This window comes from Equus quagga, chromosome 4 (assembly GCF_021613505.1).
Source record: "Equus quagga isolate Etosha38 chromosome 4, UCLA_HA_Equagga_1.0, whole genome shotgun sequence".
Lineage (NCBI taxonomy): Eukaryota > Metazoa > Chordata > Mammalia > Perissodactyla > Equidae > Equus > Equus quagga.
The window spans coordinates 3423455-3443261 of NC_060270.1; the positions used below are offsets into that span (position 1 = coordinate 3423455).

The following is a 19807-nucleotide window of genomic DNA, read 5'->3' on the forward strand; positions in this document are numbered from 1 at the left end:
GATTTATTAGATATCAAAATAGCCATGTGGAAATCGGAAGAAAATAGTGAATTAATTATGTATTTTATTTTACGACTACAACTGGGATATGCAAAATAGCTGTAGATTGAATTGTTCCCTCGAAAAATGTTTTGTTATTTTGGTTTTCCTAAGTATTATGACTTTATAAGGTAAATTTTGGTGAACTAGATAGTTAAGCAATTTAAAAGTGGGGTTAAAGTTTCAGGTCATATGCTTCTTGTATAAGTAATCATTCTGATGATTCTAACAGAAAGACCCATTCTGTTTAATTAACCACTGATTAAAACTTTGAGGAAGATACTGAAATGTTAATTCCTCTATCCTTCACCCACTTCTGACAATAATTTTATTGTCTTTGTATATATAACATAGGACTATATATGTGTTATGGAATATAAATGGAAGTATATAGAGATCTTTAAGTATTTTAATTCATAGTTATATATATGAAGTATATATATCTATATATCAGGAAATATGTATAAATTGTCCCTCCACTATGCTTTTCAGCATTTAAGACTCAATAAGTGCCCACATACAAAATAATTTTCAGGGCTTTCAATCAATTAGAGATGGGATTGCAGGGAGGAAACCATTCCATATAACAACTTTTAACAACTGGAATTGTTGACATTCATTTCTTATGTTGCCTGTGTTCAATATCCACTTTTGACTCAGTTTTATTCTGATATGTAGAAACTCCCAAAACAAACAAAACCTCACAACTGGTGGAGAGGAGAGTGCTCTTAAGTAGAACAAGCAAAAGGTCAGTTCTAATCACTATAATAACAAAGAGATAGCAACTCTTAAATACGGAAAGAACTTTTGAGCAGTGCCAATACATTTATGAACAACACAAATTTACAAAATAAAATTTAAAATCAAAGTCTCTTTTTCATACACCGATTCCATAGAAAAACAAACTTTGGATTTTTTTTAAAAAAAAAACAAAAAAAAGATTCTCAGGACTGACAACCTTAAGGAACCTGAGGGTGAAGACAAACATTTACCCCAGCCTCTGAACCTCCCAACCTTCCCTCAGCCTTTCAGTGACTTCCTCTCTCCCTCTTCCTGGTCTTTCCTACACTGACCATGTATGTCTCTGTTATTTTCCATCTTTACTCATCTTCACATCATTTTCTTACATATTTCCTTCCCACTTCTCCTGTTCCCCCTCTCCTCTCCATAGTTTACTCTCCTCTCCTCTCTTTTGAAAACTTTTACTAAAATGTTCCAGAGGAAAAAAAAAAACCCTACAGGTGCCAAGGAGAATTAGAGAAATCCCAACTGTTCTCCACATTTCTTAGAGATCTCTGTATCATTCCATCCACAGGTGTCTCTTTCACTTCTCATGATTTTCTGGCCACAACTATCACAAGATGAAAGCTGCTCTCACTAAAGCCACTACAAATCTCTTAATGTCCACACTCAAGGAAATCTGATCACTCCTTGTCCTAATAGAAAATTTATTCTGGCATTTGACATGTACTTCACTTCTTTCTTCTTGAGCATCTTTCCAAGTCCACAACACTAAGCTGTCCAGTATCCCTCCTGGCTCTCTGATCATGCTGCTCAGTATCCTTCTCTGGACTCTCCCTAGTCTTTCTTTGCTGTGAGCCAGGCCTCTTGGTTGGAAGAGGAAATGATTTAATTGTAAGGAAATTGGCTCTAACACAGAAATGCAAGAAAGACTGGAGAAATCAGCTGAAAAAATGGGCAGAACAGAAGGAAGCAAAGAGGCTAATCAACAGCCAAAATCATGTCCCAATACTAAGTCAATGAGAGCCGCTGTCACTGCTGATGAACCTGGAATGCAGCTCACACTGACAATGCCACTGCTGTGGGTGTAGGGTACATTTGCTGCACTCTTCCTATTGCTGCCTTGGCAACCAATATTCTCTTTGTCTCTCTATGTTTTTCTCCCTTTCTCCATATTCCAAATGTAAGATAAGTGGGTTTAATAAGCCAAATCTAGGTCAAGTACCCTCACTCCACAGGGTGCAAGTTGGATGGGAAAGTCATTTTCAAGCTCTTTTGGCTTCTTGACTGTGGTAACCTCTGCTGGCCACCAAGATTATGTGGTAGAAAAAGAGATAAGATGTTGGCCATAGAATATATGTTATGTATCCACTTTACAACTTCCTTAATAAACTTCCTCAAGTTTCTTTCCATGCCTTCCTTATCTTTACTTTATGCACTCTCTGCAATGGATAGGTCATCCATAAACATGCCTACAGCTGCCCCAGTCACTCAAAAAACATTATTTCTATTAAGCGCTAGTAGATTCATCCTCCTAAGCTATCTCACCTGGTCGTTCAGGGGATGCTCTCTCCACAAACCGGCCACTGCATCTGAGTTCTCAACCTCAATTTTTGATGACCATCTGCCAAGTCACCAAGTGACTGCTCTCTTCTTCACTGCTCACTCCCTTCCTATCTAATATGTGACCAAGTCCTAGTGACCATATGTTCTCAATTCTTTTGCATCTATCTCTCTTCCTCCTCATTACTCCCAATGTCATGTCACTCATTGACTAGGCATTTGGCATGCATTTGAATCACTAGGAGAGAATTTTTAAAATGCAGATATTAGACCCCATTCTTGACTCACTGAATAAATTTCTACATTAATACCTCACAGCTATATTTTGCAAAAAAATTCCTCAGACAATTCTGATGTGTAATCTGCTTGGAAACCACTGGACAAGAGTATTAGCTTCCCACATAAAATTCCTGATTCCAACTTGCCCTTCCAGAAGTCTACCTTTCTTAAATACTATGTATTTAATTTTAAAAATACCTTACAACACCACTCTCTGTCTTTAAGTTTTCAGTGCATGCTTATTGCCTGAGGAATACAATTCAAGATCCTTCACATGCGTTTGCATTTACTTCATTACCTAGGCCCTTCAACTTCTTTTCCTTTGACCCAACAACCATGTTCCACACACAGAATTTCCCTATTATGCTCCATGGTATCCTCAAAACTTTAACACATACTTAGAATGAATTTCCTTTTTTCTAAATCTGTTTCTGCACATTTTTAAGTGAAATTACCCTATTTTTTCCATTTGTTAATTCCCCCAAAATAGATCTCATCAATTATAGAGATAATAAAAAAACTTAAGGAGAAATTCTGATGTGTATAATTTTATTTCAACTCTCTTCTCTATACTTTCACATTACAAATCCTTGGTGATTTTTTTTCATTTACTCAATTCCATTTCAGGCAGCACCCAGTGAGGACATGCAAAAGGAAAATGGAACATTGCTGACACGGTTTATTCTCACAGGACTTACGTATCAACCAGAGTGGCACATCCCCCTCTTCCTGGTATTCTTGGTTGTATATTTCACCACTATTGTGGGGAACCTTGTTCTGATTGCTCTTATATGGAATGACCCTCAACTTCACACCCCCATGTACTTATTCCTTGGGAGTTTGGCTTTTGTGGATGCTTGGATATCATCCACAGTGACCCCCAAGATGCTGGTCAACTTCTTTGCCACGAGTAAGATGATCTCTCTCTCTGAATGCATGATACAATTTTTTTCCTTTGCATTCAGTGTAACCACAGAATGTTTTCTACTGGCAACGATGGCATATGATCGCTATGTGGCCATATGCAAACCTTTACTTTATCCAGTGATTATGACCAACAGACTATGCATTAGGCTATTAGTTTTGTCCTTTTTAGGTGGCTTTCTTCATGTCTTAATTCATATAGGATTTTTATTCAGATTAACCTTCTGCAGTTCCATCATAATACATCATTTTTACTGTGACATTATGCCATTGTTTAAGATTTCCTGTACTGACCCTTCTATTAACATTCTGGTGGTATTTACTTTCTCTGGTTCAATACAGGTGTTCACCATTCTGACTGTTCTTGTCTCTTATACACTTGTTCTCTTTACAATCTTAAAAAGGAAGTCTGCACAAGGCATCAGGAAAGCCTTCTCCACCTGTGGAGCCCATCTCTTCTCTGTCTCTTTATACTATGGCCCTCTTCTCTTCATGTATGTGCGCCCTGGATCTGCACAGAGAGATGACCAAGATATGATGGACTCTCTATTTTACACTGTCATCATTCCTTTGTTAAATCCAATTATCTACAGCCTGAGAAATAAGAAAGTCATAAATTCACTGGCAAAAATGCTAAAGAGAAATGTTTAGATCTCATACTAATATCTATTCTCTTTTTATTAAAACAGTCACACAATTGTAAAGATGAGATGTGGCTCTGCTTTGCTTTGTGTACAAAGTTTTTTGCAGTTATAATTGCTTTAGCGTTTAATGACAAGGTGGGAGTACCTATTAAACACCTTCATGTATGTATCTGTTTTTCAAAAACTGAGAAACAACTTTAAGCAGGTGATCATGCCATATTAAAATAATTAAAGAAGAAAAGAAATTAAACATTTTATATGCTGTATGTTTTCAATGTGGCTTCATAAGTGCTTTAAGCAGTAAAAGAGTGTAGTTCCTCTGAACAGGACTCGATGATGACGACTGTGATAATAATACAGCCGGGCAGCCTGGAGACTCATATCACATTTAGCTCCACAGTGGAGGCAGGTCTGTGTTTGAGTGAACAGAGGCAAATCCCAGTAATTCTGCTAGCCATCAAAAGTCTTTCATTTCACTTTATTTGGCACAGGGGGTATTTTACTTCCTGCGGGTATTCAACTCACAGATCACACAGAGACAGAAAAAGTAATGGGAAAAGAATGAAGAGAAAAAGAGAGGAGTGTTAAGAATAAAGTTTGGGCTAAACTGTAGGAGGATGCTCTTAGCCCAGTGTGTGTCTTTGAGTAGTGCGAAGAGAGAGTTGCCTCTCACTGTCAAAGACGCCTTGAAAGGGATCTTCCAGATGTCTATATTTTGTAGGATAATATGAAATGCTTCATAATCCAGAAATCTAAGAAGTGAGATTGCAGAATTTAATTGGGATGGGCATAGAGAGGAAAAAGAAGTGGTGGAATAGGAAGCAAATGGTTGCAATCTTCCTATAATTAAAAAAAGGAAACCAGTAATATACAGAAATCAGTAAAATATAAATGTTATTGGAATGTGTTGTTGACAATGAGAGGCCTCACAGTGCATACTACCAAATTTCAATTAATTTTAAGAAGATATGGTGTCATAGTGTCCAGTGGGTATCTGGGGAAGACATGAAAATGAGCAAGAGTTTGGATGTTTTGTGCCCTACAAGTCCTTCACTGTTCGTTTTTATCACACTCCATACTCTAACTATGATGAGCGACTGTCTTCAGGTCCACCCCTGGCCTTCCTCTCTCATCACTGTTTCCATACACATTCCTGCTGATACCACTCAGACCCTCCCCCTGGGAACTAACAGCCTCTGTGAGCTGCAAAACTCTAGTAACTTACTTCCTACATCTTGTGGATGCTCTCTTACTTCTCAAACATTGCTGACAGATTGTTCTTCATAAAGAGAACTCTGATTAAATCATATTCCTCTCAAAAAATTTTAATGTTTGTCATTGCTAACAGATTATGTGCATAGACGGTATCTGTGTGTGTGTATATATACATATGCATTTGTTTGTGTTTATTTGTTCATGTGTGTCCAGATTATAAAATATATAAACATATCTACAAATATAAACACATACATATAAATATATCTAAACATACATGGAGATAAGATTACATACACAAAAACCTATCTACCTATACATAAATACATATATTTAAACGTACATATAAGTAATATACATCACCCTGCATTTGCTTCCTGGCATTATTTGAAGTCCTTTCCAGTAAAACTTTGGTTAAACTCAAGTCTCTTCCTCTACAATTCTCCTAATGGAACCTGGGTTATATTCAAAGTATGTTACTTGAAGCCTTGTGGACACACCATCCTTTTGTTAATACAGGTACATACTTTTGTTAATATAGGTCTCTCTACAAAAATGTCCCCACCACCACCACCAAGTGCCCTATCTTCTTTTATGATTGAAGTGCTATCCTTTCTTCAAGGTCTATCTTAAATATTATAGCTTCCACGATGCATTTCCAGATTACTTTGAAGAGGATAGGAATACTCCTTCATTTGAAACATTCAGTAGTTTATGTATTCTTTTAAGACAAAAATGACCTTGTGTAATAGCTATTTTTGGGCTACAGGCTTTTTTAGATTACAGTTTACATGTCTTTAGTACTTTTTTTATCTTTTCCAGTGCTTAACACAGTGGTTCACATACATGAGGTCCTAAATAAGTATTTGTGAACTATTTGTGAAATTGAATTGAATCTGAGAACACAAGTATATCGAATGCAGTGAGTGCGTTGCCCTTTTTCAATATGTTTTATTGAAGTCATATTGGTTTATAACTGTAAATTTCAGGTGCACTTATTACATATCAGCTCTGTATGGACCGCATCATGTTCACCAGCAAAAGTCTAGTTTCCATCAGTCACCACACATGTGCCCCTTTGCCCCGTTTACCCTCCCCCAACACCTTCCTCTCGTCTAAGCACAAACACGTTCTCTGTATCCATGTGTTTGTTTGCTTATCTTGCACATGTGAGTGAAATCATACCGTATTGGTCTTTCTCTGATTTATTTCAGTTAGCATAATACTTTCAAGGTCCACTTGTGTTGTCACAAATGGGATGATTTCATCTTTTTATGGCTCAGTAGAATTTCATTATACATATATACCACTTCTTTTTAAATTTTTAAAAAAAATTTATATACAAATTTTATTTATATATAAATATAGCTTTCGGATGTACATCATAATATATTCCGAATTCTGTGTAGATTACATCATGTTCACCACCCAAAAACTAATTATAGTCCATCCCCTCACAGGTGAGCCTAATCACCCCTTTTACCCTCCCTCCTCCCCCATTCCCCTATGGTAACCACCAATCCAATCTCCATTGCTATGTGTTTGTTTTTATCTTCTACTTATGAGTGAGATCATATGGCATTTGACTTTCTCCTTCTGACTTATTTCACTCAGCATAATACCCTCAAGTTCCATCCATGTTGTCACAAATGGCCAGATTTCATTGGTTTTTATGGCTGAGTAGTATTCCATTGTGTGTATACCACATCTTCTTTATCCATTTGTCCCTTCTTGGGCACCTAGGTTGTTTCCAAGTCTTGGATATTGTGAATAATGCTGCAATGAACAAAGGGGTGCATATCTCTTGTTGATGAACATAGGGGTGCACTTATGTTTTTGTGCTATTAGCAGTGGAATAGCTGGATCATATGGCATTTATATTCTTAATTTTTTTAGGAATCTCCATATGGTTTTCCAAAGTGGCTACACCAGTTTGCACTCCCACCAACAGTGTAGGAAAATTCCCTTTTCTCTACATCCTCTCCAAAACTTATTTCCTGTTTTCTTAATTATAGCCATTCTGATGGACATGAAGTGATATCTCATTGTAGTTTTGATGCACATTTCCCTGAAAATTAGTGATGTTGAATATGTTTTCATGTGCCTGTTGGCCATCTGTATATCACCTTTGGAGAAATGTCTGTTCAGATCTTTGCCCATATTTTAATTGGGTTGTTAGTTTTCATGTTGTTGAGATGTATGTGTTCTTTATGTATTGTGAATATTAACCCCTTATCAGATAAATTGTTTGCAAATATCTTCTCCCAATTGTTAGGTTGTCTTTTTATTTTGTTGATGGTTTCCTTTGCTGTGCAGAAGCTTTTTAGTTTGATGTAATTCCACTTGTTTACGTCTTCTATTGTTTCCCTTGTCCGGTCAGACATGGTACTTGAAAATATGCTGCTAAGACGGATGTCAAAGAGCATACTGCCTAGGTTTACTTCTACAGGTTTTATGGTTTCAGGTCTTACATTCAAGTCTTTAATCCATTTTGAGTTTATTTTTGTGTATGGTGCAAGGTAATGGTCTACTTTCATTCTTTCGCATGTGGCTGTCCAGTTTTCCTAACACCATTTATTGAAGAGACTTTCCTTTCTCCATTGTACATTCTTGGCTGCTTTGTCAAAAATTAGCTGTCCACATATGCATGGGTTTATTTCTGGGTTCTCAAGTCTGTCCATTGATGTCTGTGTCTGTTTTTGTGCCAGTACCACGCTGTCTTGATTACCAGAGAGTGTGATACCTCCAGCTTCGTTCTTTTTTCTCAGGATTCCTTTGGCTATTTGAGGTCTTTTGTTTCATATAAATTTTAGGATTCTTTATTCTATTTCTGTGAAAAATATCGTTGGAACTTTGAGATGGATTGCATTGAATCTGAAGATTGCTTTAGAAATTATGGACATTTTAACTATGTTAATTTTTCCAATCCAAGAGCACAGAATATCTTTCCGTTTCATTGTGTCTTCTGTAATTTCTTTCAACAATGTTTTATAGTTTTCACTGTATGTCTTTCACCTCTTTGGTTAAGTTTATTCCTAGGTATTTCTGTTGTTGTTGTCATTGCAATTGTAAATGGGATTGTATTCTTAATTTCTCTTTCTGCTACTTTGTTATTAGTGTATAGATACACAACTTATTTTTTTATCTTGATTTTGTATCCTGCAGCTTTATGATATTCATCTATTATTTCTAAAAGTTTTTTGGTGGATTATTTAAGGTTTCCTATATCTAAAGTCATGTCATCTGCAAATAGTGACAGTTTTACTTCTTTTTTTCCAATTTGGATCCCTTTTGTTTCTTTTTCTTGCCTGATTGCTCTGACTAGGATTTCCAATACTATGTTAAATAAGACTGGTGAAAGTAGGCATCCTTGTCTGGTTCTTGTTCTTAAGAGGCATAGCTTTCAGTTTTTCTCCATTGAGAATGATATTAGGTGTGGGTTTGTCATATATGGCCTTTATTATGTTGAGGTACTTTCCTTATATACCCATTTTATTCAGAGTTTTGGTCATAAATGGATGTTGTATCTTGTCAAATGTTTTCTCTGCATCTATTGAGATGATTAGGTACTTTTTAGTCTTCATTTTGTTAATGTTGTGTATGACATTGATTGATTTGTGGGTGTTGAACCAGCCCTGTATGCCTGGAATAAATCGCACTTATTCATGGTGTATGATCTTTTTAATGTATTCCTGTATTCGATTTGCTAGTACTTTGTTGAGGATTTTTGCATTGATGTTCATCAGTGATATTGGCCTGTAACTTTTTTTTTTGTATCGTCCTTATCTGGTTTCGGTATCAGGGTAACGTTGACTTCATAGGATGAGTGAGGAAGCTTCTCCTCCTCTTCAAATTTTTGGAAGAATTTGAAAAGGATAGATATTCAGTCTTCATTGAATGTTTAGTGAAATTCACCAGGGAAGCCATCTGGTCCTGGACTTCTATTTTTTGGTAGGTTTTTTATTACTGTTTCAATCTCCTTACTGGTGATTGGTCTATTCAAACTCTCTATTTCTTCTTGATTCAGTTTTGCAAGCTCGTATGATTCCAAGAATTTATCCATTTCTTCTAGATTATCCAATTTGTTGGCATATAGCTTTTCATAGTATTCTCTTATAATGTTTCGTATTTCTGCAGTGTCCATTGTAATTTCTCCTCTTTCATTTCTGATTTTTTTTATTTGAGCCTTCTCTCTTTTTTCTTGGTGAGTCTAGCTAAAGGTTTGTCAATTTTGTTTATGTTTTCGAAGAACCAGCTCTTAGTTTCATTGATTTTTTATACTGTCATCTTAGTCTCTATTTCATTTATTTCTGCTCTGATTTTTATTATTTCCTTCCTTCTACTGATTTGGGGATTTGTTTGTTCTTTTGAGTGCATTGTTAGATTATTTGAGATTTTTCTTGTTTGTTGAGGTAGGCTTCCTTCTATTAACTTCCCTCTTAGAGCTGCTTTTGTTGTATTCCATAAATTTTGGCATGTCATATTTTCATCTTCATTTGTCTCCAGGTATTTCTTTTATTTCTCCTTTTATTTCTTCATTTACCCAATCATTGTTCAGCCACATTTTGATTTCCACATATTTGTGGCTTTTCCAATTTTCTTCCTGTAGTTAATTTCTATTTTCCTACTGTTGTGGTCAGAAAAGATGCTTGGTATTCTTTCAATCTTTCTGATAACTCTGCTCATATCCTTTTTGCCCATTGTGGGGAACCTTGTTCTGATTGCAGTCATCTGCAATGACCCTCACCTTCACCGTCAAGTGTACTTATTCCTTTGGAGTTTGGTTTTTGTGGATATTTGGTTACCATCCACTGTAAGCCTCAAGAGTCTGCTCAACTTCCTAGAGAAGAGTAAGATATCTTTCTCTGAATGCATAATACAATTGTTTTCCTTTATATTCAGTGCAACTACAGAATGTTTTATTTTTTTCAGCAGTGAAATTTGGTCACTATGTGACCATACACAACACTTTACATTATCCAGTGATTATGACCAATAGGCTATGCAACCAACTGTCTCATCAGTTGTAGGTAGCCTTTTTCATGCCTATATTCATATAGGATTTTTATTCAGATTAACCTTCTGTAATTCTAACATAATACATCACTTTTATTGTGACATCATGCCATTGTTTAAGATTTCCTATACTGACCCTTCAATTAATGTTCATTGGTTTTCATTTTCTCTAGGTCAATTCAAGTGTTCACCATTCTGACTGTTCTTGTCTCTTATGCATTTTTTCTCTTTACAATCTTAGAAAGGAAGTCTGTACAAGGCATCAGGAAAGCCTTCTCCATTTGTGAAGCTCATCTCTTCTCTGTCTCTTTATACTATGGCCCTCTCCTCTTCATGTATGTGCACCCTGGATCAACACAAGCAGATGACCAAGATATGATGGATTCTCTATTTTACACTGTCATCACTACTTTGTTAAATCCAATTATCTACAGCCTGAGAAATGGAAAAGTCATAGATTCACTGTCAAAATGTTAAAGAGAAATGTTTAGATCTCATACAAATATTATTCTTTAATTAAAACAGTCACAAAATTGTGCAGATTAGATGCTGCTCTGTTTGGTTAGTGTGCAAAGTTTTTTGCAGTTATAGTTGTCCTATTATTTTAATGACTTGAGGTGTTAGTACCTGATAAAGTCTTTAAAATATTTGTATATCTTCTTCAAAAACACACCAGGAATTTTAATCAGGTCATATCATATGCTAATAACTAAAGCAAAAAAAATGAAAACATTGTACATGCTTGTATATTCTTCAATGTGGCTTTATAAATGCATTTATTAAAATCTTATTAAGTACTAAAAGAGTGTTTTACCTCTAAATAGGACTCAGTTATGATGGCTTTGATATTAATAAAGCTGGGAAGCCTGAGAACTCACATCACATATAACTCCACTGTGGAGGTAAGTTTGTGTTTGGGTGAACAGAGGCAAATTCTTCGAGTTCTGCTGCCATCAAAGGTCTTTTATTCCACTTTATTTGATATAAGGTGAATTTCACTTCTTGTGAGGATTCAACTCTCATGTCACACAGAGACATAAACAGAATTGGAAATCAATGAAAAACATGAGAAGTGAGTCAAAACAGTCAAGATAGTGCCAAACTATAATAGGCAGCTCTTCACTGAGGTGCTTCTATGAGAAGCTAGAAGAAGAGAGTTGCCTCTCACTGTCTATGATGCCTTCCAAGGCCCTTTGTAGTTGTATTCGCATGTTGTTGGGTAATCTGAAAAGCTACACTAACTCAGAAAACTAGCAGATTAGATTAAAGAGCTAAGTTGAGATGGGCATAGCTAAGAAGAGTGAAGTTTCAGAACAGAAGGGAAATGTTCTCAATTTTCCTAGAATTAAAAAATTTAAGCTAGTAACATAAAGAAATCAGTACGTAAAGGTATTGGAATGTGTTGTTGACAAGGAGGAGTTTTAAATGCATATTATCAAAGTTCAAATAATGTTAATATATATGATGTCATACTGCCCGATATGTGGCTGGGAAAGACATGAAAATGAGCGAGAGTTTACCTAACACACACCTAGACTACATGGTACTAATCTTATGAGACCACCATCAACTATGTGTTCCATTGTAGACAGGAACGTTGTTAATTGGTGCATGGCTACCTCTACCTGGAGAGATTACTGATGTAGAAATACATTTATTTACTTATGTATTTATACTTCACCCTGTGTTTGTTCACCCTGGCATTATTTAAGGTTCTTGCTAATAAAACTTTGGTTTAAGTCTCAGAATTAAGTCTCTCCCTCCACAATTCTCCGAATGGACTCTGTTACACCCAAATGAAGTACTGAAAGTCATCTGGACAAACCTCACTCTCTCACTTTCAAGATTTTGCCCCTATAAAAATCTCCACAGAGTCCTCCACACTCAACTTCCCCATCATCATTCAAAATTGAAATGGCATCATTTCTTCATGGTCTCTCTCAATTGATACAACTTACTTGATGCATTTTAAGATTCCTTCTAAGAAGATACAAATGTTCACTCATTTCAAATTTTTAGCAATTTATTTATTCTTCTTAGGCAACACTTGGTCTTCTGTAATACTTATTTTTGGCCTACAAGCTCTTTTAGGTTACAATTTAGAAGGCTTTCTATCTTTTGGAGTAGGTAGCCCAGTGGCTTACACACATGAGGTCCTGAATAAGTATTCACGAAATATTTGTAAAATTAAATTACTCTGACAGCACAAATAAGTAGAATGCAGTAAGAGTGCATCACTCTTTTTCAACCTTGTAATGAGTCCTGGAGATTACCGGGCCTGGAGTGTCTGCTGCATGCCAGCTCACCTTCTTAAGTTTCTTTCATTATAACCACAAGCATCATACACCTAAAGTCAATTATTCTTTATCATCTTAGCGGTAGGATCGGCTTCTTGGATAGACTATGACAAAATATCAGGGAGAAGCCCCTTCATTAGAAGTTTGTTTTAAACATGTAAACCATATAGGTATTTTAAAAATATCATTACTCTGTACCCCTTGCAGTACAGTTCAAAGATGACCCCAGGTCATCTGCGTTCTTTTTGTTCCTCTAAGGGATGCCCCCCAAACCCCAGGAACGAAAGTGGATTGATCACAATTCAGTTGCTTTTACTCTTTCTCCCTAAAAAATCATTGTTATTGCAAATGTCCATAGTTTGATGATTGCTATAGCTGTATAATATTTCCATTGTTCAGATGGTTTCCTGTTTATTATTTAAATTTTTGCTTGTTCATACATTGTTATGACCCAAAGATTAATGGAAAATATTAGGAAATGGTGTGTATATCTTCTGCCATCATAAAGGACTAATGGATTTGCTTTTATGAATAAGAAGCTGACATCAAGCTATGAGTATGTGAGAGGGGTTTGTAACACGTCAGTCTTACTTTATGTTGGGTAAGTACAGAACAGACATTTCAGAGCCTCACAGGAACTCAGATTCCTGTGTACCCCTCCCTCTGCGTGTCGGATCCACAGATTCGTCTGCTCTGGTTCGACCTGCAGTAGAATCCCAGCTACTTTACATCTTCCAGAAATTGACCAAAATCCTTAGTCCACGTAAGGATGTAAGCCCATTCTCACGTCTATTATAGATTTATTCATTTTGTAGATTATTTTTGTCATTTCAGTGGCATGTTGGGAAAGATGTAAAACATATACCTGCGTAGAGCCCAGATTTTTGGAAGACATTCTGCTGAGTCCTTTAAAAAGAAACCATGACATTATATCTGCATTGTTTAATGGCTATTTAGGTGTAAAGGATGATATCACAATGCTAATTTCACCCACTTGCCTGGAATACTGGTGATGTTGGATTAAATCACCACATGGAAGAGTAATAATGTAATAGAAATAATATTTCGTATGAAAAAGTATTCATTTTCTTAACATCGAGACTTAGAAGAATTCATATTCCTCTCTATATACATCTATATACTTTTCTGATCAGTTTACACTACCTTCTGCTGTTCAAATGATTGCTGATAGAATTATCCTAGATTGTTTGTAAAGAAACAACATAATTAGGATTGGGCAAAAAGAAACAAACGCCAATTAAAACTAGAACTGTGTATCTAAAGTCTTATTTGTTGACTAACTATGGCAAAATCTTACTGAGCATGTGTATTAGGAATGTGTCAAACCTCTCTGGCATAGGCTTTCTTTTTAGGTTGTTGTTCTTTTAAAACAATGGTTCTCAAGCTTTAGTGGGCATTAGAATGACTTGGAGGCCTTCTGAAAACAGACTGATGGGCATCATCACTGGAGTTTCTGATCCAGCAACATTACTGCTGTTGGCTTGGGACCACATATAGAGAACCACTGCTGTGAACTGAATATTGGGTCCTCCCCAAATTTATATGTAGAAGCACTAACCCCTAATGTGGTACGTTTTGGAGTAAGGTCTTTGGGAGGTAGTTAGGGTTAGATTAGGTCATAAGAGTGGGGCCTTCATAATGGAATTAGTGCTTTTATGAGAAGAGAAAGAGACAAGAGCTATCTCTCTCTCTCTCTCTCTCTCTCTCTCTCTCTCCATGAGAACTCACCCAGGAAATGCCATGTGAGCCCCAACAGAAGGCAGCTGTCTACTAGCCAGGAAGCAAGCTATCACCATGTACAACATCTTCTGGCACCTTGATCTTGAACTTCTCATCCTCCAGAAATGTAGGAAATAAATGTCTGTGGTATAAGGCCCCAGTTCTACGATATTTTTTATAGTGTCCTGAGCTAAGGTAAATCCTGATTTAAAATAATCAGGGAAGCAAAATTGTTACAATATGAAATTATTTAGAGACCAGGCAAAATGGAGTTTCTCATATTGTTTATTCCTTAATGAAACAATACTGTGAAGAGATTCTAAAAGTTTCCAACTTCTGTTTATCCTTTCCTCACAGTTTTACACAGCAGGAGGCACAGAGGCATCTGTTTCAAAGCATGAAATATTGTGGACTTTTTATATAACTTTTTCTTGGGAACCATGATTGACAGTGATAATAGCCATTAAAACCTTATTGTCTCATTTCAGTAAGGTTAATGGGAGGCATTACTGTTCCTTTTGAAGAGAAATAATTATCAAGCTGGATCACTTTTGGGAAATCATCCTCAAAGAAATTTCGTATACAAGATGTTCCTTGTGCTGTAATTATGTGATATTTACCTCTTCTGAGAAGGCATCATGCAGATGAGACTTATTTAGGGCACTAGCTAAAAGTCACATCATGATGGTTCCTTCATTTTGCAATGTAAAGCAAGCAGTTCACTAAATATACAGTGAGGTGTTTTTTTTAAGATTTTATTTTTTTTCCTTTTTCTCCCCAAAGCCCCCCAGTACATAGTTGTATATTCTTCGTTGTAGGTCCTTCTAGTTGTGGCATGTGGGACGCTGCCTCAGCGTGGTTTGATGAGCAGTGCCATGTCGGCCATGTCCAACGAAACACTGGGCTGCCTGCAGTGGAGCGCGCAAACTTAACCACTCGGCCACGGGGCCAGCCCCAATACAGTGAGTTTTTGAAGTAGTCAATGTTGTCTAGAGTAACAGAGCTAATAGGATATATACAGACAAATGTATCTATATCTACATCAAGTACAGATATATAAAAATTTTCTATATCTATACCAAGACATATATTAAGATACTGGCTCACATTATTATAGAGGCTAAGAACTTCCGTGATCTTCCCTCTGCAAGCTGGAGACCCAGAAGAGCAGATGTCTTAGTTCAAAGGCCTGAGACACGAGAGCCAGTGGTATGGATTCCTATCTGAGTCTGCAGTCCTGAGAACCAGGATTACCAAGGTGGGGAGAAGATCAATGTCAATCAGTCAGAGACTGGTTTCAACTTTTCTCCACATTTTTGTCCCATTTAGGTCCTCAATAGATTAGATGATGCCTACTCACATGAGGCAGGGCCATCTGCCCTACTCAGCCCACCTATTCAGTACCAATCACTTCTGGAAATACCCTCACAGACACACTCAGAAATAACGTTAAACCAGATACCTGGACATCCCATGGCCCACTGCAATAAGCTTTTAAAAACATATTAAGGAAGGCATTGTGGTTTTATTTTTTTATATTTTTGAGTAGTAGTGAAATTGATTAATATGTGTATTTTGGCCATTTTTACTTCTATGAATTATCTGTTCATTTTTCCTTTAAGTCTTACTATCTCTTCATTTATGTACCACATTACATAGAAAATATATTAAAATGTTGCAACTATTTGTGGCAAATAATTTCTCTGTATGTTAATAGTATTTTAATATTTGCTTGCATTATTTATAATTGACATTTTCATTTGACATACTCATATTTATAGACTTTTGTCTTATATAATCTTTTATGCTATTGTGTTTAGAATTTTCTTTTTTGAGGAAGATTAGCCCTGAGCTAACGGCTGCCAATCCTCCTCTTTTTGCTGAGAAAGGCTGGCCCTGAGCTAACATCCATGCCAATCTTCCTCTACTTTATATGTGGGATGCCTACCACAGCCTGGTGTGCCAAGCGTTGCCATGACCACACCCCGGATCCGAACCGGTGAACCCCGGACCGCCGAAGTAGAATGTGTGCACTTAACCACTGCACCACTGGCTGGCCTCCCTGGTCCCATCAGGCTCCTCCTGCTTCTCTCTTGGCATGCCAGCTTCATTTGCCATGTTGAGCGTCTCCAGTGATCTAGCTCCCTGATAATCTAGGTCCTCCAGTGACAAAGGCCCTGTGGATGGCAGGTGTCCACAAGCATCACCTTGTTAGAAATGAAGACTCTCTGGCCCCACCCAGACGTCTGAGACAGAATCTGCATTTTAACAAGATCTCCAGGAGATTCACAGGCACTAAAGTTCGTAAACTCTGATCCAGGCCTCCTCCCACTGGGGTCCTTTGTTCTGTTTTCCTTTGCTCTCCCCTGACCTTTACCAAGTAAGATTTCTCATCAGATTTCAGCTTAAAGTGGGGAGTTAGGTCCAGGTCCGGCTGTGAGCTGTAATTTGCATGAGGAGGACAATTTTGTGGAGGTTGGCTCCTGAGAAATCTTTCTGAGGATTATGGTCAAAATATTTATTTCATTTACTTAACCACATTCTCTGATTAAAATTTTAAGTTAAATCACTTAAGTAATAATCCCTCTACCTTTCTCTCACTTCTGACAATAATTTCATTATTTTATATATACATAATTTTTGATATAATATAAATATATGTTATACATATAAAGAGGAGGGAAAATGCAGAAAATGTCACTCTACTTCTCCTCCAGCTTTATGACTTAATAACTTCAAACACATTGAATTTGAGAATTTTTTATTATTTAGTGATTTGGGATTGCACGGAAGGAAGCCCAACCCAAATAAAAATACATTTCACAACTATAATTATTGGCATTGCTTTCTAGTTAAATTTTATTCTTCTTGGAAACTTGAAATTTTGACTAAAAGAAAAAGAAAGGATTCCAAGTGTTGACAATTTTTAATGAAAACCAGGGTTAAGTGGAATATTCACCCCACCCTCTGAGCCTCCCCTTGCTTCCCCTCAGATTTGCAGTGCCTTCCTCTCTCCCTCTTCCTGGCCTTGTCTTTCCTACACTGACCATCTCTGTCTGTTATTCTCTACCTTATTCTCCCCCTGCATCTTGTTTTCTTTTGGTCCAAATTTCCCATTCCACTTCTTTCCCCTATGTCCCATCAATGTCCTCCTCTCTCTCGTGAAAGTTTCATGATATTGTTCTACAGGCGGAAAGTTCAGATCTGTCTATGAACAGTGGACAGGTGCCAACTGTTGTCCACACCTTGGAGAATTCTATTCATGCTCCTATTGCACGGCCACTTGTTTCCCATTCACTTCTCCTTATTTTCTGACCTCAACTCTATCACAAAATGGAAACTGCTCTCACTAAACACACTAAAAATCTCTTAATTTCCACACTCAATGATCTCAGTCCACTCCTTATCCTACCAGAGCATCAGCGCAACCATGGAAAGTCTTCTCTTTGCAAGTATGACATAAGAATGCGATGTCACTATATGCAAAACTTCACTTTATCCAGTGATTATGACCAATAGATTATGTATGTGGCTGTTAGTCTCATTATTTGTTGGTGGCCTTCTTCATACTTTAACGGTATGAAGGTCTTTGGTAATGAAGTTTTTTGAATGGTAACAGGTTTTTGATTCAGATTAACCTTTTGTTATTACAACATAATACATCACTTTTACTGTGATGTCATGCCATTTTTAAGATCTCCTATATTGACCCTTTGATTAATATTCTGAAGCTATTTATTTCCTCTAGGTCAATACAAGTGTTCACCATTCTGACTTTTCTTGTCTCTTATGCAATTGTTCTCTTTAGAGTCTTAAAAAGGAAGTCTGTTCAAGGCATCAGGAAAGCCTTTTCTACCTGTGGAGCCCATCTCTTTTCTGTCTTTTTATACTACGGCTCTCTTCTTTTCATGTATGTGTGCCCTGAATCTACACAAGCAGATGACCAAGAAATGAAAGATTCTCCAGTTTATACTGTTATCATTCTTTTGTTAAATCCAATCATCTACAGCCTGAGAAATAAGAAAGTTAGATTTCCTGGCAAAAACGTTAAAGAGAAATGTTTAGATCTCATACTAATATCTGTTCTCTTTTTATTAGAACACATAAAATTGTGCAGATTAGAGTTCCTATGTGTTGATTAGTGGTCAAGTTTTTGGAACTGTAATTTTCTGATTATTTTAATGATTTAAGATGTTAGTACCTAGTAAACTCCTTAAAATATTTAAAACCACACAAGGAACTTTAAAGATTTTATTTTTTTCCTTTTTCTCCCCAAAGACCCCCAGTACATAGTTGTATATTTTTAGTTGTGGGTCCTTCTAGTTGTGGCATGTGGGATGCCACCTCAGTATGGCCTGATGAGCGGTGCCATGTCTGCGCCCAGGATTTGAACCAGCAAAACGCTAGGCTGCCGCAGCAGAGCACACAAACTTAACCACTCAGCCACAGGGCTGGCCTCAACACACAGGGAACTTTAATCAAGTGTTCCTATCATACTAAAATACCTAAAGCAGAAAACAAAGTGAAAACATTATACATGCTTGTATATTTTTCAATGTGACTTTATAAATGCATTTATTAGTCATTTATAGTCACTAAAATAGTGTTGTACCTCTGAAAAGTACTTGAGTATGATGTCTTTGGTATTAACACAGCTGGGAAGGTTGAGAACTCATATCACATTTAACTCTACAGAGCATGCAGGTTTGTGTTTGAGTGAACAGAGGCAACTCCCAGGAATTCTGCTAGCCATCAAAGGTCTTTCATTCCACTTTGTTTGGACATGGTGAACTTCCCTTCTTGTGGGGATTCAACTCTCATGACACACAGAAAAATAAACAGAATTGGAAAGCAATGAGGAAAACATGAGAAATGAGTTAAGAAAGACAAGAGAGTGCCAAACTTCAAGCGGCAGCTCTTAACTGAGGTGATTCCATGAGGATCTAGAAGAAGGGAGTTGCCTCTCACTGTCTGTGATGACTTTCAAGGCCCTTTCTAGCTCTATTTGTATGTTGTCGGGTAATCTGAAAAGCTTCACTAATTCAGAAAGCTGACAGATTAGATTGAATAACTAATTTGAGATAGACGCAGTGAAGAAGAGAGAAGTAGCAGAATAGGAAGGAAATGGTCTCAATCTTCCTAGAATTAAAAAATGAAGCTAGTAGGGGCCGGCCCAGCGGAACAGCAGTTAAGTTTGCACATTCTGCTTCGGCAGCCCAGGGTTCGCCGGTTTGGATCCCGGGTGCGGCCCTGTGCATTGCTCCTCAGGTCATGCTGTGGCAGACATCCCAGGTATAAAGCAGAGGAAGATGGGCATGGATGTTGGCTCAGGGCCGGTCTTTCTCAGCA

The 19807-nt window shown here is 37.0% G+C and overlaps 1 protein-coding gene and 2 pseudogenes across 1 annotated transcript; all 3 read left to right on the plus strand.

The window, feature by feature from the left end:
• The first annotated feature begins 3264 nt into the window (after window positions 1–3264).
• On the plus strand, window positions 3265–4197 carry LOC124238517 (olfactory receptor 5H2-like). Its single transcript, XM_046659569.1, has one exon. It carries the CDS (start codon window positions 3268–3270, stop codon window positions 4195–4197), a length of 930 nt encoding a protein of 309 aa, XP_046515525.1. The 5' UTR covers window positions 3265–3267.
• A 5853-nt stretch (window positions 4198–10050) lies between these two features.
• Window positions 10051–10912, plus strand: LOC124238125 (olfactory receptor 183-like; annotated as a pseudogene).
• A 345-nt stretch (window positions 10913–11257) lies between these two features.
• On the plus strand, window positions 11258–18600 carry LOC124238128 (olfactory receptor 186-like; annotated as a pseudogene).
• The last annotated feature ends 1207 nt before the right edge of the window (window positions 18601–19807 follow it).

Excerpts from the sequence above, each read along its gene's own strand:
- LOC124238517 (XM_046659569.1), top strand. The coding sequence starts at position 3,268 with ATGCAAAAGGAAAATGGAACATTGCTGACACGGTTTATTCTCACAGGA.